General features: G+C 40.1%; 2 protein-coding genes across 2 annotated transcripts; one reads left to right on the forward strand and one right to left on the reverse strand.

Annotated features, from left to right (window-relative positions):
• Positions 1-18584: 18584 nt before the first annotated feature.
• LOC146611839 (uncharacterized) lies at positions 18585-21408 on the forward strand. Its single transcript, XM_085343421.1, has 3 exons — positions 18585-18614; positions 19065-19140; positions 19264-21408. The coding sequence occupies exons 2-3, from the start codon at positions 19066-19068 to the stop codon at positions 21118-21120; spliced, it is 1932 nt and encodes a 643-aa protein (XP_085199547.1). The 5' UTR covers positions 18585-18614; position 19065; the 3' UTR covers positions 21121-21408.
• Positions 21409-22966: 1558 nt separating this feature from the next.
• Positions 22967-24429, reverse strand: LOC146611840 (uncharacterized). Its single transcript, XM_085343563.1, has 2 exons — positions 23825-24429; positions 22967-23302 (listed from the first exon to the last, which is right to left on the reverse strand). The coding sequence occupies exons 1-2, from the start codon at positions 24416-24418 to the stop codon at positions 22967-22969; spliced, it is 930 nt and encodes a 309-aa protein (XP_085199689.1). The 5' UTR covers positions 24419-24429.
• Between the last annotated feature and the right edge of the window lie 552 nt (positions 24430-24981).

Here is a 24981-nt window from a genome sequence, read left to right on the forward strand (position 1 = left end):
GATTTCTCAAGTTTAGTGCTTGCCGAAAACAAATTGGTACTGAATAAAGTAATGGCCCAGCAGCTTAGCAGAGCATGAAGCTGGTTTATACATGGGTGTTGTTATTAACATGCATGAACCTTTCAAAATATGGGAAATGATGGTGTCGGTGCAGGTGGTGGATCCACTTCTGATACTAAAGCAAAAGATCAGTGCAAACTGCTTCACAAAGATGCTGGCAGCTTGTGTTTCATTACTTGGGCTTTGTGCAAAACAGTTTGTGAAGGTGATGAGTGGAAGCGCGTGTTTAAACACATGTGCTAATCATGGAGGCACATTAAAGCGCATTAAGTAAAAGAGAGGTAAGAGCAGATTGTGTAATCTTATCTGTAGTCACTGCGTTCGTTTGAAGAGTTTAAGAGTTTAAGAATGAGTTAATGTTCAATTTACAGAATATGGAGTTAAATTTGTTTTTCTTTGGATACTGTTATAAATTCTGCTGCTGCATTTTATTCTGGTCTAATAAATATGGCAAAAAGACACATTCCTTCATTATGGTTAGTAAGGAAACTTGTGACTTTGAAGTCTTCAAGCTTTGCATATGTGTGCTCATGTACTCTACTGATCCATGAAGAAACTCAATTATTTATGGGTCTGGAACATGAACTGAAATTCACTGACACTTAAACTGGTTCCATGCATTGAGTCACTTGGTTGCTTTTTTTCCTGTTTTAACTGCAAAGGCTGAAAATCAAGCAGGTGAGCTGAGGGTGAATGCATACAGCTGCAGTACAGTGACACTTCAGTGTGACATGGAGTCCTGATACATGCACACACAGCTTGCAGCATTATACACAATAATAATATACAACAGAGTACATGTGTGAGGAAAATCCTGTACAAGTAGTGAGCACTGCCCGGGGGGAGGGCATGGCAGACGAGCCAGAAGAAGCATTTAGTGCTTATAGTTCACACGTTTAGATTATGTCATTACTTAGCACAGTGGCATTATGTGCACAGTTGTACAATGGGTGATAATTCCCCGGGGATCGGTCCACCTGCATCTGCAAAAACACCACACAGCCTGCTGGATGTCACTTTGGATTACAACCATCTGTTTAAATACTGTGAAGTGATAGATAAAGAGCCTCTTTACTGAGCCCACGCTGTCTGTGGCTGAATAACATCGTGTCTCTAAGTAGATTCAGTGTGAGAGTCTGTCTGCAGTGCAGCAGTGAACATCCAAAGCATCTCCTCTAACTGGCTGCTGTGGCTCTGCGCTCCACCAAGCAGCTGATTTACACCAGTAGGTGAGAACCTGGGAACCCAGGTTGTAATTCGTCACCAAGTCACCACCCACAGCGGAACGCCACCCAATACCTGATGAGGAGACGGTGCTGCGCCGCGGACGAGTGTTTCCCAAAAGAGAGCGCGTGCCCTTACGGGCACAACCACAGTGAGCGGAGCAGCGACAAACGATAGCGTTGAAAGGGAAACACACACGCAACAGTACAAGCACGCATGCACACGCATGCATTCAGACTAAAAGCACTTCATTCACAAAAGCCGCCCACACAGAGCCCAGCCCGCTGAAACTTTACATTAGACACATACAACACTGCCCCACACCCACATGTACACGCTCACACACCCACAGCAGTGCCCTCTCCTCACAGCGCTGTCACAGAATCTCATTGTTATCATCCCTGCTGCACCGCACTGTGTATGCACTACCTCTGCCACTGCTTCCCCTCCCCAAAAACCACAGTGAGGGACTCAAACACACATTTATGGAGCTACCGTCAGTCCACATCATTTATGGCTGCATGTGGAACGTGCAAACCATTTTACAGCACCAGGAGGTAAACAGAGCTGCCTCAGTCTTTGAACTAACAGTTTTAAGTTGCTGCAGGATTTTTTTTTTTTGCACAGAAGCTCAGCTGGTCTATTAAAAGCACAAAACTGGAGACAGGTGCACATATGTTACATACAGCCTGTGTTGGACTTGTGTTTGTACATAACTTCCACCAACATATCTCCTCATGACAACATATCAGCCTCCTTCAGGGAGAAATGGGGAAACGGAGCTTCTCTGTAACCTGCCACAACAAACACATGACGAACATGAATGAACATGAAGCCAGAGAAACAACTTACCTGGCACACAGTCTAAAAGCAGGAGGCATCTAGGACCACAAGCTTCTCTGTCATCTGGAGACAGCAGAAGATTAGACAGTCATAGTGCATGAGATTAAAGACTTCCTGAGCTCTCTCATCTATCCTATGACTTTTGCCTCACATTGATCCAAACCTTCTGAGAAAAGGTAAGGGGCTGGCAAAAGGAACAGCTAAAAAGGCAAAGAAGGGTGGCAAAACAGCTGCGAGATGCTCAGATCTCCTCCACTAAGACGAGTTGCGAGCACAACGTGAGGACCATCCACTGCAGCAGAGCAGAATAGCGCGCAGAAAAGGAGGAGAGGGAGGGAGAGAGGAGCGAGGCAGGCAAAACAGGCATTTACTGCTGCTGGTTCCAAAAGCACGGCTGGAGCGAAAACCTGGGACTGGAGTGTGGATCCTGCTCTTTTGCTTTCATACAGATGGAGAGTTATGGAGAGCATAGACAGAGCAGAGCATCGTTGTAGGACGTGGTGAAAGGCTTATGTCTGCTGCACGACCTCCATCTAACTTCTCTTTTGCACAACATTTAATATTTTCCCCTTCTTGGCAACAAATATTTCATGTTTGCTATCATTCTCCAGCTTCTTCAGAGTTGCTGTGGACAAACTATTGAATCATCTCTAACAACAGCTGTCATATTCTTTTGTTTCCTTACTTTATTTCTCTTTATTGTGCTGTCTCGGTCATTTTCCAGCTATATAAATCTGTACAGCGGAGATCCAAGGTGATGACGGACACTGCATTCCCACAGGAAGTCAAATGATGCACAAGGAGTATTCATTCTATTAACCGCACATGGATATTCATGTTAAACTCTTTCTGACAATGTGGCACATTTTGCTATAATCTCTCTTATGGAGCAGTTGGGCCACCTGGCTAAAGTGTCTCTTGCTTGCTGTACTGTAACAAGGGAACAGGCTTTTAGTTAGAGTCCTTCGGCCCCAGCAGGGCTCAAGGTCGCTTGGCAGAGCTGCCTGCCGGCAGCCGAAATCCTTCAATGATTAACAGCGGCAGACAGGATGGAAAAGCTGTCAATCCAAATCTATAGTCTTGGCCAAGAGAGCCGGCCAGCTAACCCACGTGCATTCTAACAGCGCTCGACCAGGTAGAGCGGGGAGATATATGAACCCACAGAAAAAAGTCAATCCCCTCTCACCGAAAAGGTGGGTACATACAAAATACTGATATTGTTCTGCAGCTCACCAGGGGACACGACAAGGTCAGAATGGCTGTTTGTCTGGGTTTATAATGAGCTCAGGTCAGAGCAACGTTTGATCACATGTTACCTGGTGGATTCATGTTTTCATAGCTTCATTTGATCTTTATTGTAAATCGGTTGTCAAAACACACAGCTGGGGGACGGCTGTTGTACCGGGGGGCACCCCGGAGACATGACCAGCGTGACCAGAGAATTTGATTGCTTAAACCGTGCTTTATTAAGAGGGCAAAGAAACTAGGAAAACACCAGACTAACCTTTAACGCTAATTCAGGAAGTCAGAAACAAACCTTATCCTTAGCTATGAAAGCATTCAAGAGAACTAGAAGTGAGGCACAACTCAGAATTCCTATATTACATTGAATGCCTCACCAACAAAAGACTTTAATTGAGTGAATTCTTTAGTTTCAACCGTCGCCAGGGTTTCCTTAGTTCCTTCTGATCTGTTGCATTGTGTAAATAAAACGCTGCTGTTGCATTTTCACTCCTCGCCTCCGGGTGGCATCTGCACTTGGGTCCACAGCTTGTCTACAAGCCTGGCGGCCCAGGAGCTTCTTCCTGTGAGGTGACAGTGCTAGCCACCGTGCTAACAAACCAATACTGGACTTATGAACTTTATATTATTAATTTATTAAAGCTGATAACACGTTACAGTGACATCAGCACACATTATATTTTATGAGACTGATGTTTTCATAAAAGCATTGTTACATGTTACAAATATTGGCTTTCCGTGCTGACTTATTTGTGGTAAACAGAGCAGGGCGATATGACCAAAAATGTTTATCGTGATACACATTTGAAAATTTGCGATAAAGATATAAGTGACGATATAACTGACACTAGACAAGATACTTTACAACTCCACAACTTTATTAGTGCAAAAAATCCCATCAATGTATTAAACAAGCAGCTGTTTTTTATGTGCATTAAAGTTATATAAAAATGTAACAGTGCAAATGCAAATTCCTTGCTGACAGTTTAACCAAAAGGCATTTCCAGTGGAAACTGGCCGACATATCCTCAGCATAACCATGTATAACTTAAAAACAGGTTATACACACACAATACGGTAATGTTATGTTGAAGCACAGTACGTATCACTCCCGCCTACGATAGCCGTAATGCTCCGACAATCCATCAAGCGGTGCGGCTTCGTAGGTTAGCAAAGTCGTACTAAAACATTTGATAGATTTTCGAGCGCCGTGTACATAAATTCGTTTCGAGGTCAGTAAACACAACCAGAATTCATACATAAGGCACATGGGATTATAAGGGGCACTGTCGACTTTCAGAAAAATCAAAGGATTGATTTTAAGTGTGCCGTATTTTCCAAACAACACGGTAATAACGACGGCCCGCTAGCATGGGCTACCAAAAATAGTGCTTTGTTGTGTATCTGACGGACGAAAGCTAAACCAGTTCCACACCACTGAAGCTGCAGCATTTTTACAAACCAGTTCTGGTTCATCCGTTTCATTCAACGATCCGCTTCCGCTCTCCTCATTCTGCGTCGCCGCCATGTGCGTATGTGCGTTTTAACCATATTCTATCGCGATATTTCATTTTCCTATCGTTGCCCAAAATTACACCGGTATTACCGTGAACGGTATGATATAGTCCAGCCCTAGTGGTAAAAATAACTGTTGTTGTTTCTCACTGCATAAATTAATGCTGTTTGACTCAAAATGATCTTTTTATTTTTTTTTCCTTCCCCAGTTTTAGCAAAAACACAGCACTGACTGCCAAGCTCAAGATTTCTTCAGATATTCTTCCTGCAAGCCTTTCAAAAGTTTTAGTGGACTAAAAATATGTTTATTGATCATTTAATACTAAGCTATAATAATTATATATAATTAGCATTAGCTTTTGCGTGGTTAAAGGTATAGTGTATAATTGTTCACAACTAGATGTCAGTAGATTGCAGTCAACTCAATTCTGCCCCCTGGCTGCTGTTATTTTTGGACGATGTCATTACACACTTTGCATTCCTTTATATGACTTTACTAGCAACAGGTCGAATATTTAAGTCCATCTCTATCAACGACAAAGCAGCAGCCTTATTTATATATAAGAACATTATATATAAAGGTGCTAGCTCTGCAACCTAAAATAACTCTTTGTTAGTCAGTCAAACGATTTACAATTGCTTTTAAATTTAACACATTTTTACCATTAATTACAAATACTTAAACATCTTTATTGAATTTGGCCAGAAATAAAACACTGGAGTAAATTTTGATAAACAGCCATCAGATAAACTTTGATTTCTCAAAGTGTGAAATCAGGAAGGAAAAGTGTGACCTTGAAGCTCACAGTTCATCTGCTAACCAGCCGAGCATCTCGTGCTCTGACTGTGGCTGTTGCCTCCTCGTCAGAAAATCGCTTATTTAGTTTGATTCAGTCCCTTTGCGCAGGAAAAATTTGGGAGCGAAATAAAGCGATTTGTTATATTTTACAAAGTCTGATGAGAAACTGCAGCTCAGAAAAAATACTTACAATATGTGTAAGCGCTCATTAGCGTCCTCGCCGAAAGATATTCATGTTTTCCAGGAGCAATTTGGTCCAGAAGGTAGAATATATGATAATGTAGCTCCTCAGACAAGTTACAACTCTAAACTGGTGCAACATGGAAAGACTGACAATGAAGACTGATTGTAAATATGTGCTTGTTTGGTTTCTACAAATTTACAAGATTTAAAAAAAATCAATTTTCAATGTGAAGTAGGAAAAGAACGCGATCGATTACGTTCGCCCTGGACTAATAACGCTGGTCTGCACGTGCATCCTGCTCATTGCACTGCAACATTTAGTTTGCAATCTGTGATTTTGTTTTTCAAACTAGGAAAATGATAAACAACAAAAAAACAACAACAAAAAAAAAAAAAAACGCAGAGCGCAGTGTCACCAAATCCCCAACCCGCCTGCAGCCTCTTCATGGCATGAAGGCCATTCAGAGTCATAATCTTAAATACTCGGTCAAGTCACCAAATATTTCATCATTATTTCTACTACCTGCTTTTTTTAAAAAAAAAAAAAAAAGGAATTCTCAATAAAGCATTTATAAATTATACATTGAATCTATTATTGCAAGTTTCAGTATTTAGAAGGATTTTTAAAAAATCAGTTCGTTTAATCACAGTGAGCTGTGGGCGCTTTTGTTTACAGCTTATTTTTGAATATGTTTTTAAAAAGAGTCTTTCTCTCTTCCAGAGAAAGACTAATGGAGCTCTCGTTCTCCTAAAAGCATATATATCTGAAGAGCAATTTTCTTATGAATAAATGTAGTGCTATTTTAAAATCACCACTGTTCATTAAGCAAGTCATTAGTTCACTCAGCTACTTTCACAAAGCATTTGCAGAAGAAAAAATTATGCAGAACACTTGACAGACTTGCACAATCTGCTACATCAGGTAGAAAAAGACAGCTTCAGATTCTCTGTGTAATCTTATGTAAGCCCAGTTTATTTCCTCCCATCTCTTCATCTTCTTCCTTTTTCGGAAGTATTGTCATTCTCCGAGCTCGACACGTCGTGAACGTACAATACCTCTACTCTCCTGTGTCGGGACTTCCTCTTTGTGTATAACAAATCTCATCTCACAAAAATATTCATTTCACGGGTCGCTGTCCCACACAAGCCAATACCCACAGAGGGAAAGGCATTAAGCATTACTCCTTTCTCTATTCAAATTCAAGACTGCAAAGTGCGCCTGTGCAAGAGATATCAGCCTCCCGCCGAACGTGGTTTGTCCTCGTAATGAGGTTTGCGGCCACATCTAACCATTCATTCAAGCCATTCACCAGCAGGCTTATCATTGCTCTCCAATGACTTTGGCTAAATGACGTGCAAAGGAGACACGTCTCACCTGTCTTGTTGCATTGGACTGATGTGCTCTGGGCAGTTTGTCATTGTTTGATGAAGCCCCATGAAGGCCACTCAGTGTTGAGGGAATTATGCATGGAAGGAAGGAGAAAAATGAAAATCTATTGCCTAATTTGAACCATGTCCTCAAAATCAAATGATCTATATATATCTTACTGTTTCACATATTTTGAAACATGCTTGGTAAAGTGATAAAAGTAATAAAGTGACAGAGACACCAAAACAAACCACAACAATAACCACAAAACACACATAAGAAATCTTATAAAATCTACAAAAATGACTTCAGTAGAAAAGAAGAGTAATGAAATTATATTAAAACAAAGCAAACAAATCCATAAACAACAGCAGCTGAAATGACCTTCGGATTAAGGCGAGGGAAGTTTTAGATTCTTCGGCATCTTATTCCAATTAAAACTGGACTTACCAAGCTCATTACAAACAGCAGCACCTGCATCGTATCACCTGAAAGTGTTCGATAAGGCCCCACATTTAAGAACAGGAACAAAGTGGGTGAAAAACACAGGAAGGGTATTATTTAATGGGGAAATATCATCCACTTGGCATTTCTCTGACATTTTACTCTCAGATTTAATCCACACAGCTATAAAGTTTATAACTGTGTAAAAAAAGCTAACAGAATTTATTTTCCCTGCACTAAACATACAACTTCCTGCTGAACACATGCTGCCCCACCACTGTTTATAAAACTGAAATTATAAACGTTACAGGGCCTGTGTAACATGGATGTAAGAAGACTATGCACTAAGTGCTGCACACAGCGGTGCACTAAGGGTGGCGCTCATAGCAGCATGCTCACAGCATCAAGCTAACATGTGGCAGGTATAATGGTTACCATGTAGCATATCACCCCACTGAGGCTAAAAGGTCGTTAGTTTTTCTTTAATTTTCTACCAAAAGTGTAACGACAAATTCAGTGTTAAGGCCTCGGTCACAGAGACCTATTGGTCTGTTGTTTGGGGAGTGGTTGCTGACTGTTGCTGGGTAAAGTTGGCCACAAAGCTGGTGATGGACCGTAAACCTCCTTGTGATTGCTTTGGTGCCTAGCATATTGCGGTGATCGTCCACAGCTTGCATGAAAGATGCAAACTTGTCTCCAAAGACTTGCTAACTAACCACCGAGCAGTAGGGAAATGTTCAAAAGTACGATGCAAACCAGAAACAAAAAATGCTCGCTTTCAAAGTAAAAGCTGTGATTGTTGAAACACATTTAAAAAGGTGCGACTGCTGCTCTGTTTCCACTTTGTGTAACACTTGCCAGTCTGCTAGCAACCAAAGCAAATGCTAGGACGTTTTCAGTGCAACGCTATATTTCTCTGTGCAACCTGTTTCAGCCAGGAAGTTCCAGCAAACCCTCAACAACCAGTAAAGGAATAGACAACTTGTGTCTAGGCTCGTGTGACTGGGGCCTAATATAGTAGTGAAGAGACTCGTGTGAGCCTGCAGGAAGCATGAAAGCAAAGGGTGAGTCAATGAAATGCAGCATAGTGGCAATGCTACAGGCTAACTACTATAGCTGTGGGCCTTTTGTCAGAATCTACAGGAGCTCTTCCAGAGCCACGGCCAACGCCCTGCAACTTTTTTCCTTCTGTAAGGTGGTCTTAGTAAATTAGCTTTGAATAAAATCACTCCAGTAAGTCAGCTTCACCTGGACTCACCGTTCTCAGGGCCCCACTATGAGCTGTTCACCTGTTAGGCATCACAAAATAACAATTTGTGAGTAACACAATTTAGTAGCCACTGTTTTCCAGTAAATATCCAACATCTGAACTTAACCAAGCCCACACACATGCATTACTGTGGCAAATTGTATACAGTAGACCATGCGTTACCTGCACAGCATCAAAACTTCTAAACTACCATGACATTAAATGTATCCAAGAGGAAATATCTATCAGACAAATCAAATCCAGAGATAATTTAATACTGTGTCTGTATTCCTGGCATATCTGGCTCTGCTTGCAGCTGGAATGATGGCTCTCCTAGGCGATCTGCTTTCTCAGATCTCATTTGCTGCTAGTTTTGTTTGTGGTGTGGTGTGTGTGTGTGTTATGTAACCACTGTACCCTCTGCTAAACACTGCTATAGTTGTTCAAGGTGATATCGTCCACAGTATTGAAAAGCATTTCTCACACAAACCTCACAACCCGGCAGTATGTCTGCATAACAGCGCAGATTCACACCTCAGAATAAAGCAACTATGTAACAACTGAATCATTTACAGTAGATTTTAAAGATATAGGGGGTGGTGGTGTCTAGAAAGGCTCCATTAATATCAGTCCACACCCACTTCAAATTATATGAGGCGTTAACCAAAAGGAGGAATGTTACCTGCGTGCATTTTTCATGTTGCTCCCTAATTCTTATCGCCTGCCACCTGAGCATTGACTGGGTCAGCACAAAGCTTGATGAACGACGCCTGGTTAGCTCTAAGAAAAACAATGTGCTCAAAATGCCAAGTTGTTCTGTTTGCAGCTGACGAATGCATAAGAAATGACTCCAAGCAGGTGATTACTTGACTGAATTAAGTGGTGTGATGGATTTTCCCAAAGGTAATAACAAACCCAACAAAGACGAATGTGTGAGCAAAAGTCCTCCTACTGCAAGTGGATAATGAAGAGGTAAAACACACATGCAACACTCAATTTCTTAAACTGCAGTGCTACTTTACTTCCAGAAGCAGACAATAAATTGTTGCAGCTACAGTTTTATTTGGGGAATTCACCTGAAACCCTCAGAATGAGCTGAGACGTGACACGTGTTAACGTTTTAATGTCTATAATCCAGAATACAAACAAATTAATCAAAGGAAACTTCTAAAAAGTCCTTTTTGGGTCCATTATAAATGATCATATGACCGCGTGGGATAGGTCATCGTCTAGCTTCTTTCCATTTGAAAATAATATTCAAATGCAGTCATTTTTAAGCATTTATGAATTTGGAGTCATCAGAAATATTAGAAAAAATGAATTATTAAGATGCATGTCTTCTTTCTAATCACCTAGAGCTATTGTAAAAGATGTTAGCCAAACACTGACCAGTGTTAATTTGTCACTGTAATTTCCTCTCCAGATATCTTGCTGGTTCAGAGCTTAGTTTGATCAGCCCCTTGGGAGTTCCTTGGACTGCTTTCATGGATTCAAAATGTTCCTTCTACTTTGTCCTGCTGACATCATCATAATCGTTGCTACGTTCCTACATTTCCTTCACATACTGTCAACTTTTGCCGAGGATAATTTGTGCACACATCTTTGTGATACCACCAACTTAAAAGTATCCAATCACCATCGTGCACGGCCATCCACGTGATGCAAAATGACATGAATCAGATGACGAGGCCACCTTCTTCCTCTGATGGAATCTGTTATGATCTTTAGGGTAGCACGGTCGCACAGTGGTTAGCACCTCACAGCTAGAAGGTCCTGAGTTCAATTCCACCATCAGGTCGTTTCCAGGTACTCCGGCTTCCTCCCACAGTTCAAAGACATGCAGTTAGTGGGGTTAGGTTAACTGGAAACTCTAAATTGCCCAAAGGTGTGAGTGTGAATCGTTGTCTGTGTGTTAAGCCCTGCGACAGACTGGCGATCTGTCCAGGGTGTACCCTGCCTCTCGCCCTATGACAGCTGGGATAAGCGGAAGAGGATGGATGGATGTTATGATGTTTATCTACATTTTAAAGTTAACCAACCTCCAGTGGTTGTGTGCAGAAGTGTTTGAAGCTAATGCTAAGACTCAATTTATGAGTTCAGAATTCAAGTATTAGCTTTGCTGTGGATTTAAAAGCAAATGGATTTGTCACCACTGAATAATACACCTTTCTCTTGTAAGCTTTCAAAAACATCTCCACATACCACCTCTGAAAGAATTGTTATAAACAACACTGGAGCACAATGTCCATCTCACACCGACCCGCTATCCCAAGGCCTGCTTTCATGCAATCTTTGTAAATGATGTTTGCCTATTTAGAGTCCTGACTCAGCAGGGCACTTTGTGGCTGTGGCCCAATAGAAAGGAGACCTTCAGCAGTTTGTCTCTGATTCATCTAAATCATTAGTTCTTTAAAACACTGTGCTGGAGGGCGGATGTTTATGACCTGCGGACATCAAAGGTGTAAATCAGGGTTGGTGCTGGCTTCTCCTCAGAGGCATCATCAAAAATGTGATGAACAGTCAGCACAGTCAGGAAAACGTTTCATCTGATAACATTTTACCACATCATGAAAGCATGTGTGTGTAAAAGATGACATGAAATGAATCACTGCATACCTGCAAGTCCTTGTATTTCAATTACGAACAGCTGTATTACCTGTTTTTGCCAATTCTAGCTTTCAGTGGGCAAAAGCTTCCTGTAAACCTCGTGTTACGTTTTCTTCGACTGTTAATAACAAGTGTGAAGCAGGACTTTGTCAAACATGCTTCTATAATAGCTTGATGTGAATTGGAAGTGTATAAACTGTAGGGGTTTAGACCATGACCCCACATCTGTAGTTCATGCCTGGCTTGGGGCATAAGCTCTTCTGCAAACAGCACAGCAGCTGACATGTGCAACAGTCGAATGATATTTTTTGTCTCTCGATTGTTGACCCTCTAATAAAAGCTTGAAAACTATGCAAGCAAAGCAAAACAAGGTCAAAATTACTAGGCTCATTCTTATTATTCCGAATAAGAATGATAATTCTTATTATACCGCCAACGTTGCAGAATGTGTTTTAAAACAAAATTAACTCAAATCTGGTAAATTTACAAAATAAGCACATAGAAAATTGTATGCACAAGGTCACAATAGTAAATAACAACGTTTACGCAAATGTGTGTACCTGTTGTAATGCGCCGTGACATGACAGCATGGTGAACCAGGCCCAGCTGCACACATGCAGGCCTACCTGCTGCTTTTATGGCTCTTCCTAATGCTCAGACGACCACATCTGTGAGTCCAGAAGCTCAAAATGTGCATTCTCAGTGGCACAGTGTTAGCAATTCCTCCTCAATAATGTGACACAAGCCTTGGGAAAGGACACCCTGAGTCATGACAAACATTCTCTCAGGATGTTGTTTTTTTCCAGAAAATGGTGACAGAGAGAAAAAGATGTACACAGCATCAGGAAATGAGATGCATTAGAGATTGAGCAGCGGTGATTACTACACTGCCGGGGGTGGGGGGGTGTACCCATCCACTAACCAGTGCTGGACTGAATAGAAAGAAGAAGAAGAAGAGTTGCGATGAAATGCTCACAGGCTGCGAGTCTGCACAACACTACGGCATATAGATTGTAAAGAGCGTGAATAACCTCACTCAGAGAGAAGACGACTAGTGAACTCAATAAAAACCAAATCAGGGAACTATGCACATGGGGACCGGCTATTACAGGTTTGAATCATTCCCACACTGGTCTCGACTCTATTATAACAGATAAAATGAACTCTGTGATTTGCAAACGTGATTGGCACTAATGTTAATCAAATAAGTCACAAAATTGAGAAATACTCCCCCAAAGTGTGATTGTCCAGTTTTAGGTTAGGAACCCTAATTAAGTGTGGCAGGCAAATGTCTTCTTTCTTTGTAAATGGTGGGAAAAAGTTCCCCCGATCAAAGAAAGAGAAAATGTTCAAATGACGTTTAAGTTATTTCCTTATTAAATTCAAGAGCAAATGTAAGGACTGGGTCTTTGCTGGGCTAACTGCAGACACCAGTTAGTTTACTCGCTGTTACCAAAGGCCAGTGGGATTTCATATATGCTGAAAAGGCTCAGATCACATGAGTCATCCAATTCTTTAACAAATGTAGTTTGCAAAAGTTGACACAGATGCAAATATAGAAGACTGAGATTTTCACCAATGCAACGTAAATGAGACTTCTCAAAAGATTCTTATGAGAAGTGACGTAGGCTCCACATCACGGAGCAAAATCATTGGACCAATGAAAGAGCTCTCATAAACCGCTAAAAAACAGTAAACAAGCAGGACTTAGCACACAGTCAACCTTACACTGGACATTTGAGCTACCGTCGTCATCATCTTCTCATACTATAAAGTTTGTATCTGTACATTTTACAGCAGACTGCGTCCACTGCGCACACGTTTGTTGACGTATGTCTTTTGGTTTGGGGACGCTCTACACTTGTGCAGCTGACTGCTCCCTGATTATCGATAAAGTTATTGAAATAGAACAGTGACTCCCAAACTGTGGGCGGGGCCCCCTGGTCAGCTGTGAAGGTACATTTACAGTTATTTATGTGAATTTATTTACATTAAAAGTGAATTAAAACTGGTAACTGTGATATTACTCTGTGATGGCCAAACCCGTGGCCACACTAAAGTCGGTAACTTTTGTATTTTCATTCGTCATTTGAACATAGTAATATATTTTAGTTACCAATAACTTTATTGATTGGTTTGGATACATTTGTCCTATTTGTAAGCGCGTACATTTAGTTTACTTATGTATTCATACCACTTCATTTCTTTGTCTTTTTATTTCTTACCTGCCATCATCCCTGGGAGTTGCTGGACAAAAGATGGTAGCCAGGGTTTGAAACCATTAAATGCAAAGGTAGATAATTGGACCACACCACCACTTCCTGCTGAAGGGGAGAATGTGTGTTTTCTTTCATTTAAAAATAAAGTATTTGTATTTAATTAAATATTTGAGTTTAGGGTTTAATGGTTTTTGGTTTTCTTCTTTAGTGTTTAGTTTATTAACAAACTAGATTGTACTGCATCGTTTGTGATTTATGATTGTGTTTTGTTTGTTACCCCTCATGTGTCACAGTGGTCTGATCAGCCATTATATATACCCTTGTATGTCACTTCATGTTTAGGTCAGTTATGTTTGTTTGTAGCAGTCATTTGGGTCGTTAGGTTTGCAGTCGTTGCCTGAGTTCAGTTTTGTTTCTTTGACCTCTTTTATGAGCTCAACATTTATTACGCTTGTAAATATAATTTTTGGGGGTTAAATAAATGGAAACTACTGTATATTTTTCTAATAATTCCTGGGACGACTCCTGTTTTTTCAACTCGGTCCATCACATACTCATTACTCTCGCCTGATGTTACTGCTCTGTACTGTAGTCCCAATAGTAAGGCTACAGTTTGAATAATATCTCCGTCCACATGTAAACGCCAAAAACGCAGGCAAACGTTGTCCAGACCATGCAAAACCCTACCTGTGAAATGTCGGCCAATCAGAAGCCTAGAAGCCTTCATCATTTCAAATGTTAATAAACAAAACAGTATTTTGGCCGGTGTAGACTCACAACTTAGGAATGAACAAAATGCAAACAGCATGCATAAATTTAATTTAAATGTTTTTATTTATTTATTCAAAACCAACGTCAGCATCGGGATTGTAGAAGTTCACTCTGACGCCTCTGTCTTTGTAAACGGAGGGACAGTAACTGCGTGTGTTTATGTAACTGTGTAAAAACTGCAGATATTCAGATTAACAGCCACAGCATTTTGTGTATATCTGCCATTGTAGAAATGTATCTCATGTAAACAATAACGTGGCGCACACCTTTGATGTTGCGTTACTAAATCTCCATTTTCTTCGCCCTCACGTACACGCAAAAACTGAGTTTTTAAAAATCTCTGTTTTCAGTGATCAAAAACGCCGTTTACGTGTGGACGAAAGGTGCAAAAATACCTGTGTAGGTGTGGTTGTAGCCTAAGTCAGCCACACATTGGCCTTAACGCTTTGCATATGACTGAGGAGCATTATCAATCTATCCTGTACTGCTTAAGATTTTTAAATAAAACTTTGAAGGGAACGCATCACCTCCTCTTGTTTCTGGATTAGAGGGAAGATTTAAGATTGGGCACTCCTGACGTTGGGAATGGCTGGTCTAGAAAATCTGGCCTATGTAAGTTACACCAAATTCTGATCCTAATATCTGGATGATTCCGGTCAATTCCAGTCTTCTATTGTTCAATTCTGGGAAGCCTGTGAGCATTGTAGCCTCATGTTCTCACTAACAGGAGTGGCGCCTGGTGTGGTAACCCATCTGCCTCAAGGTTTCTTCCACAGCATGTCTTTACCCTGTCTTCCTTCTCTCACCCCAACCAATCACAGCAGATGGCCCCGCCCCTCCCTGAGCCTGGTTCTGCTGGAGGTTTCTTCCTGTTAAAAGGGAGTTTTTCCTTCCCACTGTCGCCAAAGTGCTTGCTCATAGGGGTCATATGATTGTTGGGTTTTTCTCTGTATGTATTATTGTAGGGTCTACCTTACAATATAAAGCACCTTGAGGCGACTGTGATTTGATGCTGTATAAATAAAATGTAATTAAATTGTTCAAAGATTGGCTCTTGAGTTTCTCCCATGCGACTGGATGATTCTGGATGTTTTGGAGATCTGTGTGTATACTGGGATTTGTTCTCACCTCCCTCAAAGCACAAATTAACTTCTTGTAATTAGCATGTGACTCATAGTCATTTCACAGGCCCTCTTGCAGAGAAATCTGTCTCCACATGTATAACCCTGCATCTGGTACAGCAGAAAAAAGACAGATTAGGGGTCATCTGCTGATGTTTGCAGAGGAAAATTAAAACAAAGTGCGCACCCGCTAAATTAACTTGACCCACTGCGGCAGAACTGCGCACATATGTGGTCGTTTTTCCCCGACGTGGAAGACAAAAACACACCAGCTGGCTCGACGGCTACAGAGTGCACACACGTGTTCTCCCATGAGCTGGATACGATGTGTATCTGTGTGTTTGCTGTTTATGGAATTAAGCTTTCTTTCAGCTTGTGACAAGGGAAATTAATTCTACTAAGTGGGAAAACGACATTATAACACCGGCCCTCCGTGCTAGTCATGAAACCTATTCATCTCACCAGGTGTGAAATATCACCGAGCAGAAAGTGGCAGGTTTAAAGAAACAAAGATCTCTATTATCAGCTGAAGACATTGCTGCCAGCAATATTTCAGGCAGTGACGGAAACAACTGGAATATCCTTCGTATTCTCTCAGCTAAGCACATAATCCTGTGCTGTAATGTGTAAAAACTGCCCTCCTCCTATCAACATGGTAAATCTTGTGTATATTTGCCTGCTTATTGGATATTACCAGCAACACAGCCCACAAACTGACTAACGTGGAACAGCAGGTTATCTGATATCTGACTGCAAGAGCTCAGACTGTACAAATCGAAATGGGGATGCTGTTCACTTTACTGTAGTGTGCACAGCTGATAACTGAAGTAGTACTTAGCAGCTTAAAGGCATATTTTGTTTTAACATGTTTTATTGTATTTTACTTCTTTTATCTTATTTTTTATTTGTATTTATTTTTTTGTTCTTACTTTGCCTATGCTATTTGCATATGTACAGCACTTTGTGAACCCTGGTTTTATGTTAAGTACGTTACAAATAGAGCTGGTATGGTATATGCAGACTGATCATTCAAAAAAAATAAGCATATTATTCAAAATATCTGATTTTCATTGTTAAAATTAGGGAATAAAAACTTTTTATAAAATCTCTTCATTCATTCATTGAGGTTTTTTAGATATTTGTTTATTCACAGCATTCAGGTACTCAGGCATTCTGTTGGAGATGTTGGATGACCCGGTCTTGGCCAGGTTTGGCCTCACATTTGACTCCAGAACACTTTGGTATACAGAGAAGTTCATACAGGGAGTGCAGAATTATTAGGCAAGTTGTATTTTTGAGGAATAATTTTATTATTGAACAACAACCATGTTCTCAATGAACCCAAAACACTCATTAATATCAAAGCTGAATGTTTTTGGAAGTAGTTTTTAGTTTGTTTTTAGTTTTAGCTATTTTAGGGGGATATCTGTGTGTGCAGGTGACTATTACTGTGCATAATTATTAGGCAACTTAACAAAAAACAAATATATACCCATTTCAATTATTTATTTTTACCAGTGAAACCAATATAACATCTCCACATTCACAAATATACATTTCTGACATTCAAAAACAAAACAAAAACAAATCAGCGACCAATATAGCCACCTTTCTTTGCAAGGACACTCAAAAGCCTGCCATCCATGGATTCTGTCGGTGTTTTGATCTGTTCACCATCAACATTGCGTGCAGCAGCAACCACAGCCTCCCAGACACTGTTCAGAGAGGTGTACTGTTTTCCCTCCTTGTAAATCTCACATTTGATGATGGACCACAGGTTCTCAATGGGGTTCAGATCAGGTGAACAAGGAGGCCATGTCATCAGTTTTACTTCTTTTATACCCTTTCTTGCCAGCCACGCTGTGGAGTACTTGGACGCGTGTGATGGAGCATTGTCCTGCATGAAAATCATGTTTTTCTTGAAGGATGCAGACTTCTTCCTGTACCACTGCTTGAAGAAGGTGTCTTCCAGAAACTGGCAGTAGGACTGGGAGTTGAGCTCGACTCCATCCTCAACCCGAAAAGGCCCCACAAGCTCATCTTTGATGATACCAGCCCAAACCAGTACTCCACCTCCACCTTGCTGGCGTCTGAGTCGGACCGGAGCTCTCTGCCCTTTACCAATCCAGCCACGGGCCCATCCATCTGGCCCATCAAGACTCACTCTCATTTCATCAGTCCATAAAACCTTAGAAAAACCAGTCTTGAGATGTTTCTTGGCCCAGTCTTGACGTTTCAGCTTGTGTGTCTTGTTCAGTGGTGGTCGTCTTTCAGCCTTTCTTACCTTGGCCATGCCTCTGAGTATTGCACACCTTGTGCTTTTGGGCACTCCAGTGATGTTGCAGCTCTGAAATATGGCCAAACTGGTGGCAAGTGGCATCTTGGCAGCTGCACGCTTGACTTTTCTCAGTTCATGGGCAGTTATTTTGCGCCATGGTTTTTCCACACGCTTCTTGTTGACTATTTTGAATGAAACGCTTGATTGTTCGATGATCACGCTTCAGAAGCTTTGCAGTTTTGAGACTGCTGCATCCCTCTGCAAGATATCTCACTATTTTTGACTTTTCTGAGCCTGTCAAGTCCTTCTTTTGACCCATTTTTATGGAAGCCCGTTTCCGCCACTAAAAAAAAAAAAAAAAGATCCATAACTCGAAATTTCGAGTTATCTTTCTCGAAATTTCGACTTATTTTCTCGAAATTTCGAGTTATTTTCTCAAAATTCGGACTTATTAACTCGAAATTTCGAGTTATTAACTCGAAATTTTGAGAAAATAACTCGAAATTTCGAGTTAGCGCTGCCAATAAGAAATCTACGTGGCTGATGTCATTTCCTTGTTACCCGGAAGGATATGGCGCAAAGGGGTGCGCACTCAAAACTGGATCGTGTCGTGAGCTGCTGTATTAACAACAAATGGCGCCAGGTTCTTCAGTTTTGAATGCCTTCCTACAAATGATAACTGGATAAAAGGTATATAAAAACAGTGTGACAGCGATTGTTACATACAAAGTTGAATAGAATGCAACGTCAGGGTTAACCAAAGGTACCTATAAGGTTTCTGTTACACGCTAATGACACCTGTTACGTCTGATGAAACAGACGTTTTGCTGAAAGCATGCGTAATAAGTATACAGCACTGTATAAAACAAAATCACAAATCACCCAAAACAGGGAATATGACTGACAACTATATAAATAAGGAACAAAACCAATAAAACTGTAACCAGACAACTGAGAAAATGTGGGATTGACTGTATTGTGATGCTGATTGTAGTTACAGTGCAAATGGACACTTAAAAATGCAGTTCCCACTTCTCCACCATAGTCAGAGCTCATAATGTAGGTAGGCACAGATACTTTGACGATAATATGGTGGCTTTATTTTAATTTTGTAATTTTAATTTACATCCTTCCTTACAGCATGGGAGACTTGACTGAATTCTTGAAACAAAGAGAAGTCTCTGAGGAAATTATACAGACCTTGGAGAATGAGAAGGTACTTAATTCCAACAAGATACTGGTTGAAATGCAACTTTTCCTCATTGTTCTTAAGTTAAAAATAGAATTGTATTTTCAAGGCTGGTTGTTTCAATAAATTAAATTATTTTTCCATCTTTAGATTGATGCCAGTGTCATAAGTCTAATGACAGATGAGGAGCTGAAGACTTATTTGCCATCATACGGTGATCGTCTAGCAGTATTTGGATTTTGCAGACGGAGGGGCAGCAGCCGCAAGTCAGCGCTTTTTGAACGGCTGAAATCCAAACTGTCCAAAAGAAAATTATCTGAAGAGGATGGCAGTAGCACACGGCAAGAAGAACATTCCCAAACAACCCATAAAAGAAATGCTCTGAAGAGAAATAGAAAAATAGAAATAGGATGGATGCATTATGATGAAGACACTGAGGTTTTCAAGCAGGTTAGAGCTAGACGAGGAGGAGGAACAAGAAAAATAGACATCTGCAAGGATGCCAAGAAAAGGGACATATTACAGGTTGCAACAGGCCTGTTCTTTCCAGATGGAGGAAACATTCAGGGGCCCTTAACAGATTTTGACTGTGATCTGAAGGATTATCAAGAGATGATAGTCGATGATGCATTGACAGTAGGAGAACTTTATCATGTCACAAAACTTAATATCCTCAGGTTCTACCTCACCACAAAGAAAAAACAAAATGACAGCCTTCAGAGCTCCAACCCAGGTTTGCATCCATCTTCAGAAATTGAAGCGAGTCCTCAAAACCAAACCTCTTCTTTTACTGTCACTACAGTCCAAACATCTGCTCCATTTGAAACAATCAGCCATGATGTGACATACATTGAAGACACTCCAAACGATAACCTTCCACAATCTTCCACGCAGTCTCTAAGCACTAACACTTCTCACAGCAGTGACATTATTTTTGTTGGCCCCTTTTCTGACAGTGAGCCAATAAATTTGGATGACACCCTGATTTTTTCTCCACAACCTGGTCCATCCAGTGAGAGAGTGAGGAGAGTAGTGGTGGTCCACAGAGGGCAGGTAATGTCAGAGCTCATTTCACATTTTAGTGATAAGGACCTTGAAGATGTCGACATCAAAATCCAGGTCTTACTGCCTGATGGAACACCTGAAATGGCCCATGACGATGGGGGAGTTGTGAGAGACTGTCTTTCAGAATTCTGGAAAGAATTCTATGACCAGTGCACCACTGGAAACGTTTACAAAGTGCCCTTCTTAAGGCATGATCTTGGGCAACCGGAGTGGGAGAGTGTGGGCAGAATCATTGCATTTGGATGGGTTAGAGAGAAATATCTGCCTGTGAAAATTGCACCTGCCATTCTGGAACAAGCTGCCTTTGGATATGTAAAGAGTGATATTGTGGAGAATTTCCTTAAGTTCATGCCTGACTCTGAGCGTACAGTGTTAGAGGCGTGGCGATCAGACTTTAGCACCGTGGACCAAGAAGAACTTATAGACATACTTGATAACCACAGCTGCAGAAAGATACCAACAGCCTGCAATGCCACTGAAGTCCTATTGGAGCTTGCACACAAAACACTTGTCCAAGAGCCTGCCTATGTTATTGAACAGTGGGCAAGAACACTCAGCACTGCATGGGAAAGCCTTTGTGATCTATCTTCAGTTTATGAAACCCTCCAACCAACTGTGAGAAAAGTTCTCAAGTGTCTCACTTTCCCTGAAACAATGACGGCTCACCAGAAGCTGATTCAGAAATATCTAACTACATATGTGAAGAATGCTGAGAAGGAACATTTGTGTTTGTTCCTCAGGTTTTGCACAGGTTCAGATTTACATCTGGGAAAGAACATCATCATTGGGTTTAACGAACTGAAAGGTTTCCAGAGACGACCTGTGGCACACACATGTGGGTGTGTACTGGAGCTGTCGATAAATTATGACAGCTATCCTGACTTCAGATCGGAGATGAACAGTGTGTTGGAATCAAATGTGTGGGTTATGGACATTATCTAAAGGTTTGATTCACGGACAATGGCTTAAAAGCCATTGTTGTTTTACAACAGATTATATTTGAGTTGTGAACTAAGACTAAAGTGTTCCCATGTGAATGTCACAGCAAAGGTTTCAGGTGTTTAAAAACTGAGTTCCAAGAAAAAGTATTTGGTGAAATACCACTGTAATGCAATTTGAGGTACTTCTTTGTGTTTCTGTGTTTTCCTATTACAACTGAGGCAATATTTTTCTAAACACTTGTGAAATGCATTTCTGCAGAGGTCTCAGAGTGGCAGTCTGGAGACCATTTATAAGCATTCCCATTTCCTCAGTCAGCATGTGTGCATGTGAACAATGAAAGCAGTTTTTCCACCTTTTATTCATTTTTTCTATTATTTGAATCCAAAATCAACTTTAAAAAATGCATTAGGTTAATTTTAATTTGTCAAATTTTATTAATGTAATGTCAAAAGATGACATGTATTGTAGTGGTTCACCAGAAAATTAGAGATTGAGACCCCTGCAATATGTAGTGTATAGTACATGTAGGAGATATATGCAATATCTCCTACATGTTTTATCATCGTGCACACATTTTACAGTTTACAAGTCAGGTTTTACTTTATCATTGTATTTTATTACAGTTATGTTTGTACAGTTCTGTTTAGCCATCTGGGTTATGGTGACTTTTGCTAAATTGAATGGCCATAAGGCACACCTATATGCTTTTATTTTGGATTTCTGTGAAATCAGCAATTGCTTAGCTGAAGGTTGATTTTTGGTTGGCTTTTCCTGATTTTTGTAATGGAAAAAAACCCCTGTGTATCATAGCCCCCTTTTTCAAAACTACATAGCCGATGGGGTAGTTATTTAAAAGATATTTTCCTATATTTCTGTTTTCATGTTTGAGCCTAATGTATTTGCTTCATAGTGGTTTTAGACCACACGTTCTTATTCTTTAATTGTAGGATATTGTTATCAGATCTTGCCATATTATCCTCAATCTCTTTTTATTGTCCCATTCTTTTTGTATTTTTAATAATAATTGAACTTTTGCAAAACATATTGCATATTTTTGTTGAGTGTATTATCGTACTTTTTCCAAGTCTTGTGCTTGCAATTAGCTTTTTATAAGAATACTTTAAGGTTTTTTGTGTTACTGTAAATACAGTACAGTTATTTTGTTTTAAGACAAGATGATGGCAAAAGATCTGTGTTTTATAATAAAGTGTTCAATGAGACAAATTACATCTTTAATTTTGGTAATTTCTGGGTTTTTATTATTCTGAGGCGCAATCCGAAAAAAAAAAAAGGTCCATAAATCTCACTCAGTTAGGTTATCCATATGCTAAAAAATATATAATTATACTGCCCATAATCAGGAAAACAGTCAGTATATATAAAAAGTCTCAGCAGTGAAAAAAATGACAGTGAAAATTTTTTTTACTGCTACATAACCAGATATTTCAAAACATCAATAATTACTCAAATAAAAAGAAAGATGAAAAAGCATATTTACAAAAAGTTGAAATCATAATTCCAAGGTGACATGCGCTGCATATCCTCCAAATAGCAGGTCTAACAGACATTATGTTTACATATGTTTTAATAATAAGGCTTTTAAAACAAAAAATTGGTTTGTTAATTGAAATAAACCATCCAAAAAAAAAAAACAACCCTCCAAAAATTAAATACAATTTTTATAGCCTTTTTCAATTGGCCCTGTTCGTGAAATACATTTTCAGGCCCTCAAAACCCATGTATGTGTGCCCCAAAAACGACAACCATCCAAAAATTAATAACTCATAAAAGTTTACAATTTAAATATGAAAATACAGAATTAAAAATGCATAACGATGTCTAACCTTTAAGACAAAAGCTCCAACTCAGTAAGCATCAACTGCCTTAGCTTTACATACAGATCCACTGTATGAAACACATCATCTGAGAAGTCCAGGTTATGTTCTGACATGAGTTCTACACAGAGATGAAAGACATCCTCTTCACATGGAAAGTCTTTGAACACGCATTCTTCAAGGCAGGCTTCAACTTTGTCCATATTGACATGTTTGAGACAGTCCCTCGCGCCATAAATGTCTGGGAGGGCATACATAAAAGATGGTCGGCCATGAGGACTTCGGGAGTTGTGGACTGGGCGCATTCTGTGGTCATTCCAGGCCAAAGCAACTTCATTTAATTCTTCCTAGATGAAAACAAAATGAACAAAAGAAACATTTTCAGGCATACAATATGAAAATGTTAATGTACAAAAGCACAACTAACTTCTACATTGATTTTCTTAGCTTACACACCATTAATTTAGCTTTGAGCTACATTAATGATATATATCCGTATATATACACACACACACACCTATACACACACACACACACACACACACACACACACACACACACACATCATGAACAGACAGATACTTATTTACTTAGTTTTGACCCACCAAAAATGCTAACCGAGTACAGAGAGAGGCCTAAACACATAAATAATCAATGTGTTATAATGTATAATTGTGTTCCTTGATATATATGTGGAATTTTTTTTTTTAACAAAACAGTTTAAAAAAAAAAAAAAAAAAAAAAAGCACTACTTTTCACGTGTACTTTAATATATCTGATGTTTCTATAATATACAAAGGCCGTGTGAGTTGTTACAAATTAAACAGTTACAATACATGTCGTTTACACAATCACCTATGTAAACTCACCTGTATAATGTGAAGAAAACAGAACTGGACCAATGATTTGTCCAAGAAAGAGTCTGAGAAGTGGCCATCCTCTCTTAGTTTGTCAAATAGTTCAATCCAGTACTGGATACACTGGCTTCGTAAGATTAGCCACCATCTTTCAATGCGTTGATTTCCTGTACTTGCTCCAAATATGACGTGCTCTCTTTCTGGTTCATTGTCTGTAAAGTGCAAAAATCGTTGCATGTGAGCCACATGGACGTTTTCTGTTCCTAGATCTAATCTCACTCGATCAGGGCAACCACCTTGTTGAATCACGGCATCCATGAAGTAGCCAGCAATTACTCTCGGGTCATTATTTGTCTTGTAAGCGTCTAGCCATATTATACTCCTTGAAAATCCGTCAATGCATCCACTGATTGCAATCCCAAATGGCTTCAGTTTATCGTAGCCGTCGATATGCCACACATAGTTGGGGCCTCTGCTATGATACACTCGCCTCCGCAGTCGTCTACGTGACCTCAAATCCACACCTTCTCCATCGAATAAACGGAGCAGAAGACGAACGGTTTCTCTGTCAGTAACAATGCCATTCATCCAACACTTCTGGTGCATCCAACGATACCCATGACACTGTCCTTGAGGTGCTTGTATAAAAGCTGCCACCTCTCCCACCTCTGTTTTGTTCTTTCTGCGCCAAAGTCGGTTGTTGTGTAAAATCCTTTCAAGTGTACGGAGGCTGATAGTAATGCCATGTGATTCAGCTAATAACGCAAGAATCTCCTCATTTGTGAAGCCACGCTTAAAATACTCAGCAATTTGTGAATTCATGATCCGTATCTATAATTAGCATTTCTGTAGCATTTGTAGCTGAGGGCTTCAGCTTCCGGGTAACACGGAAATGACGTCATTCACATAGATTACTGATTGGCAGAGCTAACTCGAAATTATGAGAAAATAACTCAAAATTTCGAGTTATTTTTCTCATAATTTCGAGTTATTAAGTCAAAATTTCGAGTTGCTAAGTCGAAATTTCGAGTTGCTAAGTTGAAATTTCGAGAAAATAAGTCGAAATTTCGAGAAAGATAACTCGAAATTTCGAGTTAAGTATCCTTTTTTTTTTTTTTTAGTGGCGGAAACGGGCTTCCATAAATTTTGCCAAAGGAAAGGATGTTGCC

Source organism: Diplotaxodon limnothrissa, linkage group LG19, assembly GCF_057381915.1.
Source record: "Diplotaxodon limnothrissa isolate DT_005_m linkage group LG19, D_limnothrissa_male_GT1.1, whole genome shotgun sequence".
NCBI lineage: Eukaryota > Metazoa > Chordata > Actinopteri > Cichliformes > Cichlidae > Diplotaxodon > Diplotaxodon limnothrissa.

Bases quoted from the DNA above. Each gene is read 5' to 3' on its own strand.
- LOC146611840 (XM_085343563.1), bottom strand. From the start codon at position 24,418: ATGCACCAGAAGTGTTGGATGAATGGCATTGTTACTGACAGAGAAACC. The intron at 23,303-23,824 runs GTGAGTTTACAT...GTTTTCATCTAG, and splicing joins GTTTTCTTCACATTATACAG to GAAGAATTAAATGAAGTTGC.
- LOC146611839 (XM_085343421.1), top strand. From the start codon at position 19,066: ATGGGAGACTTGACTGAATTCTTGAAACAAAGAGAAGTCTCTGAGGAA. The intron at 19,141-19,263 runs GTACTTAATTCC...TTCCATCTTTAG, and splicing joins AGACCTTGGAGAATGAGAAG to ATTGATGCCAGTGTCATAAG.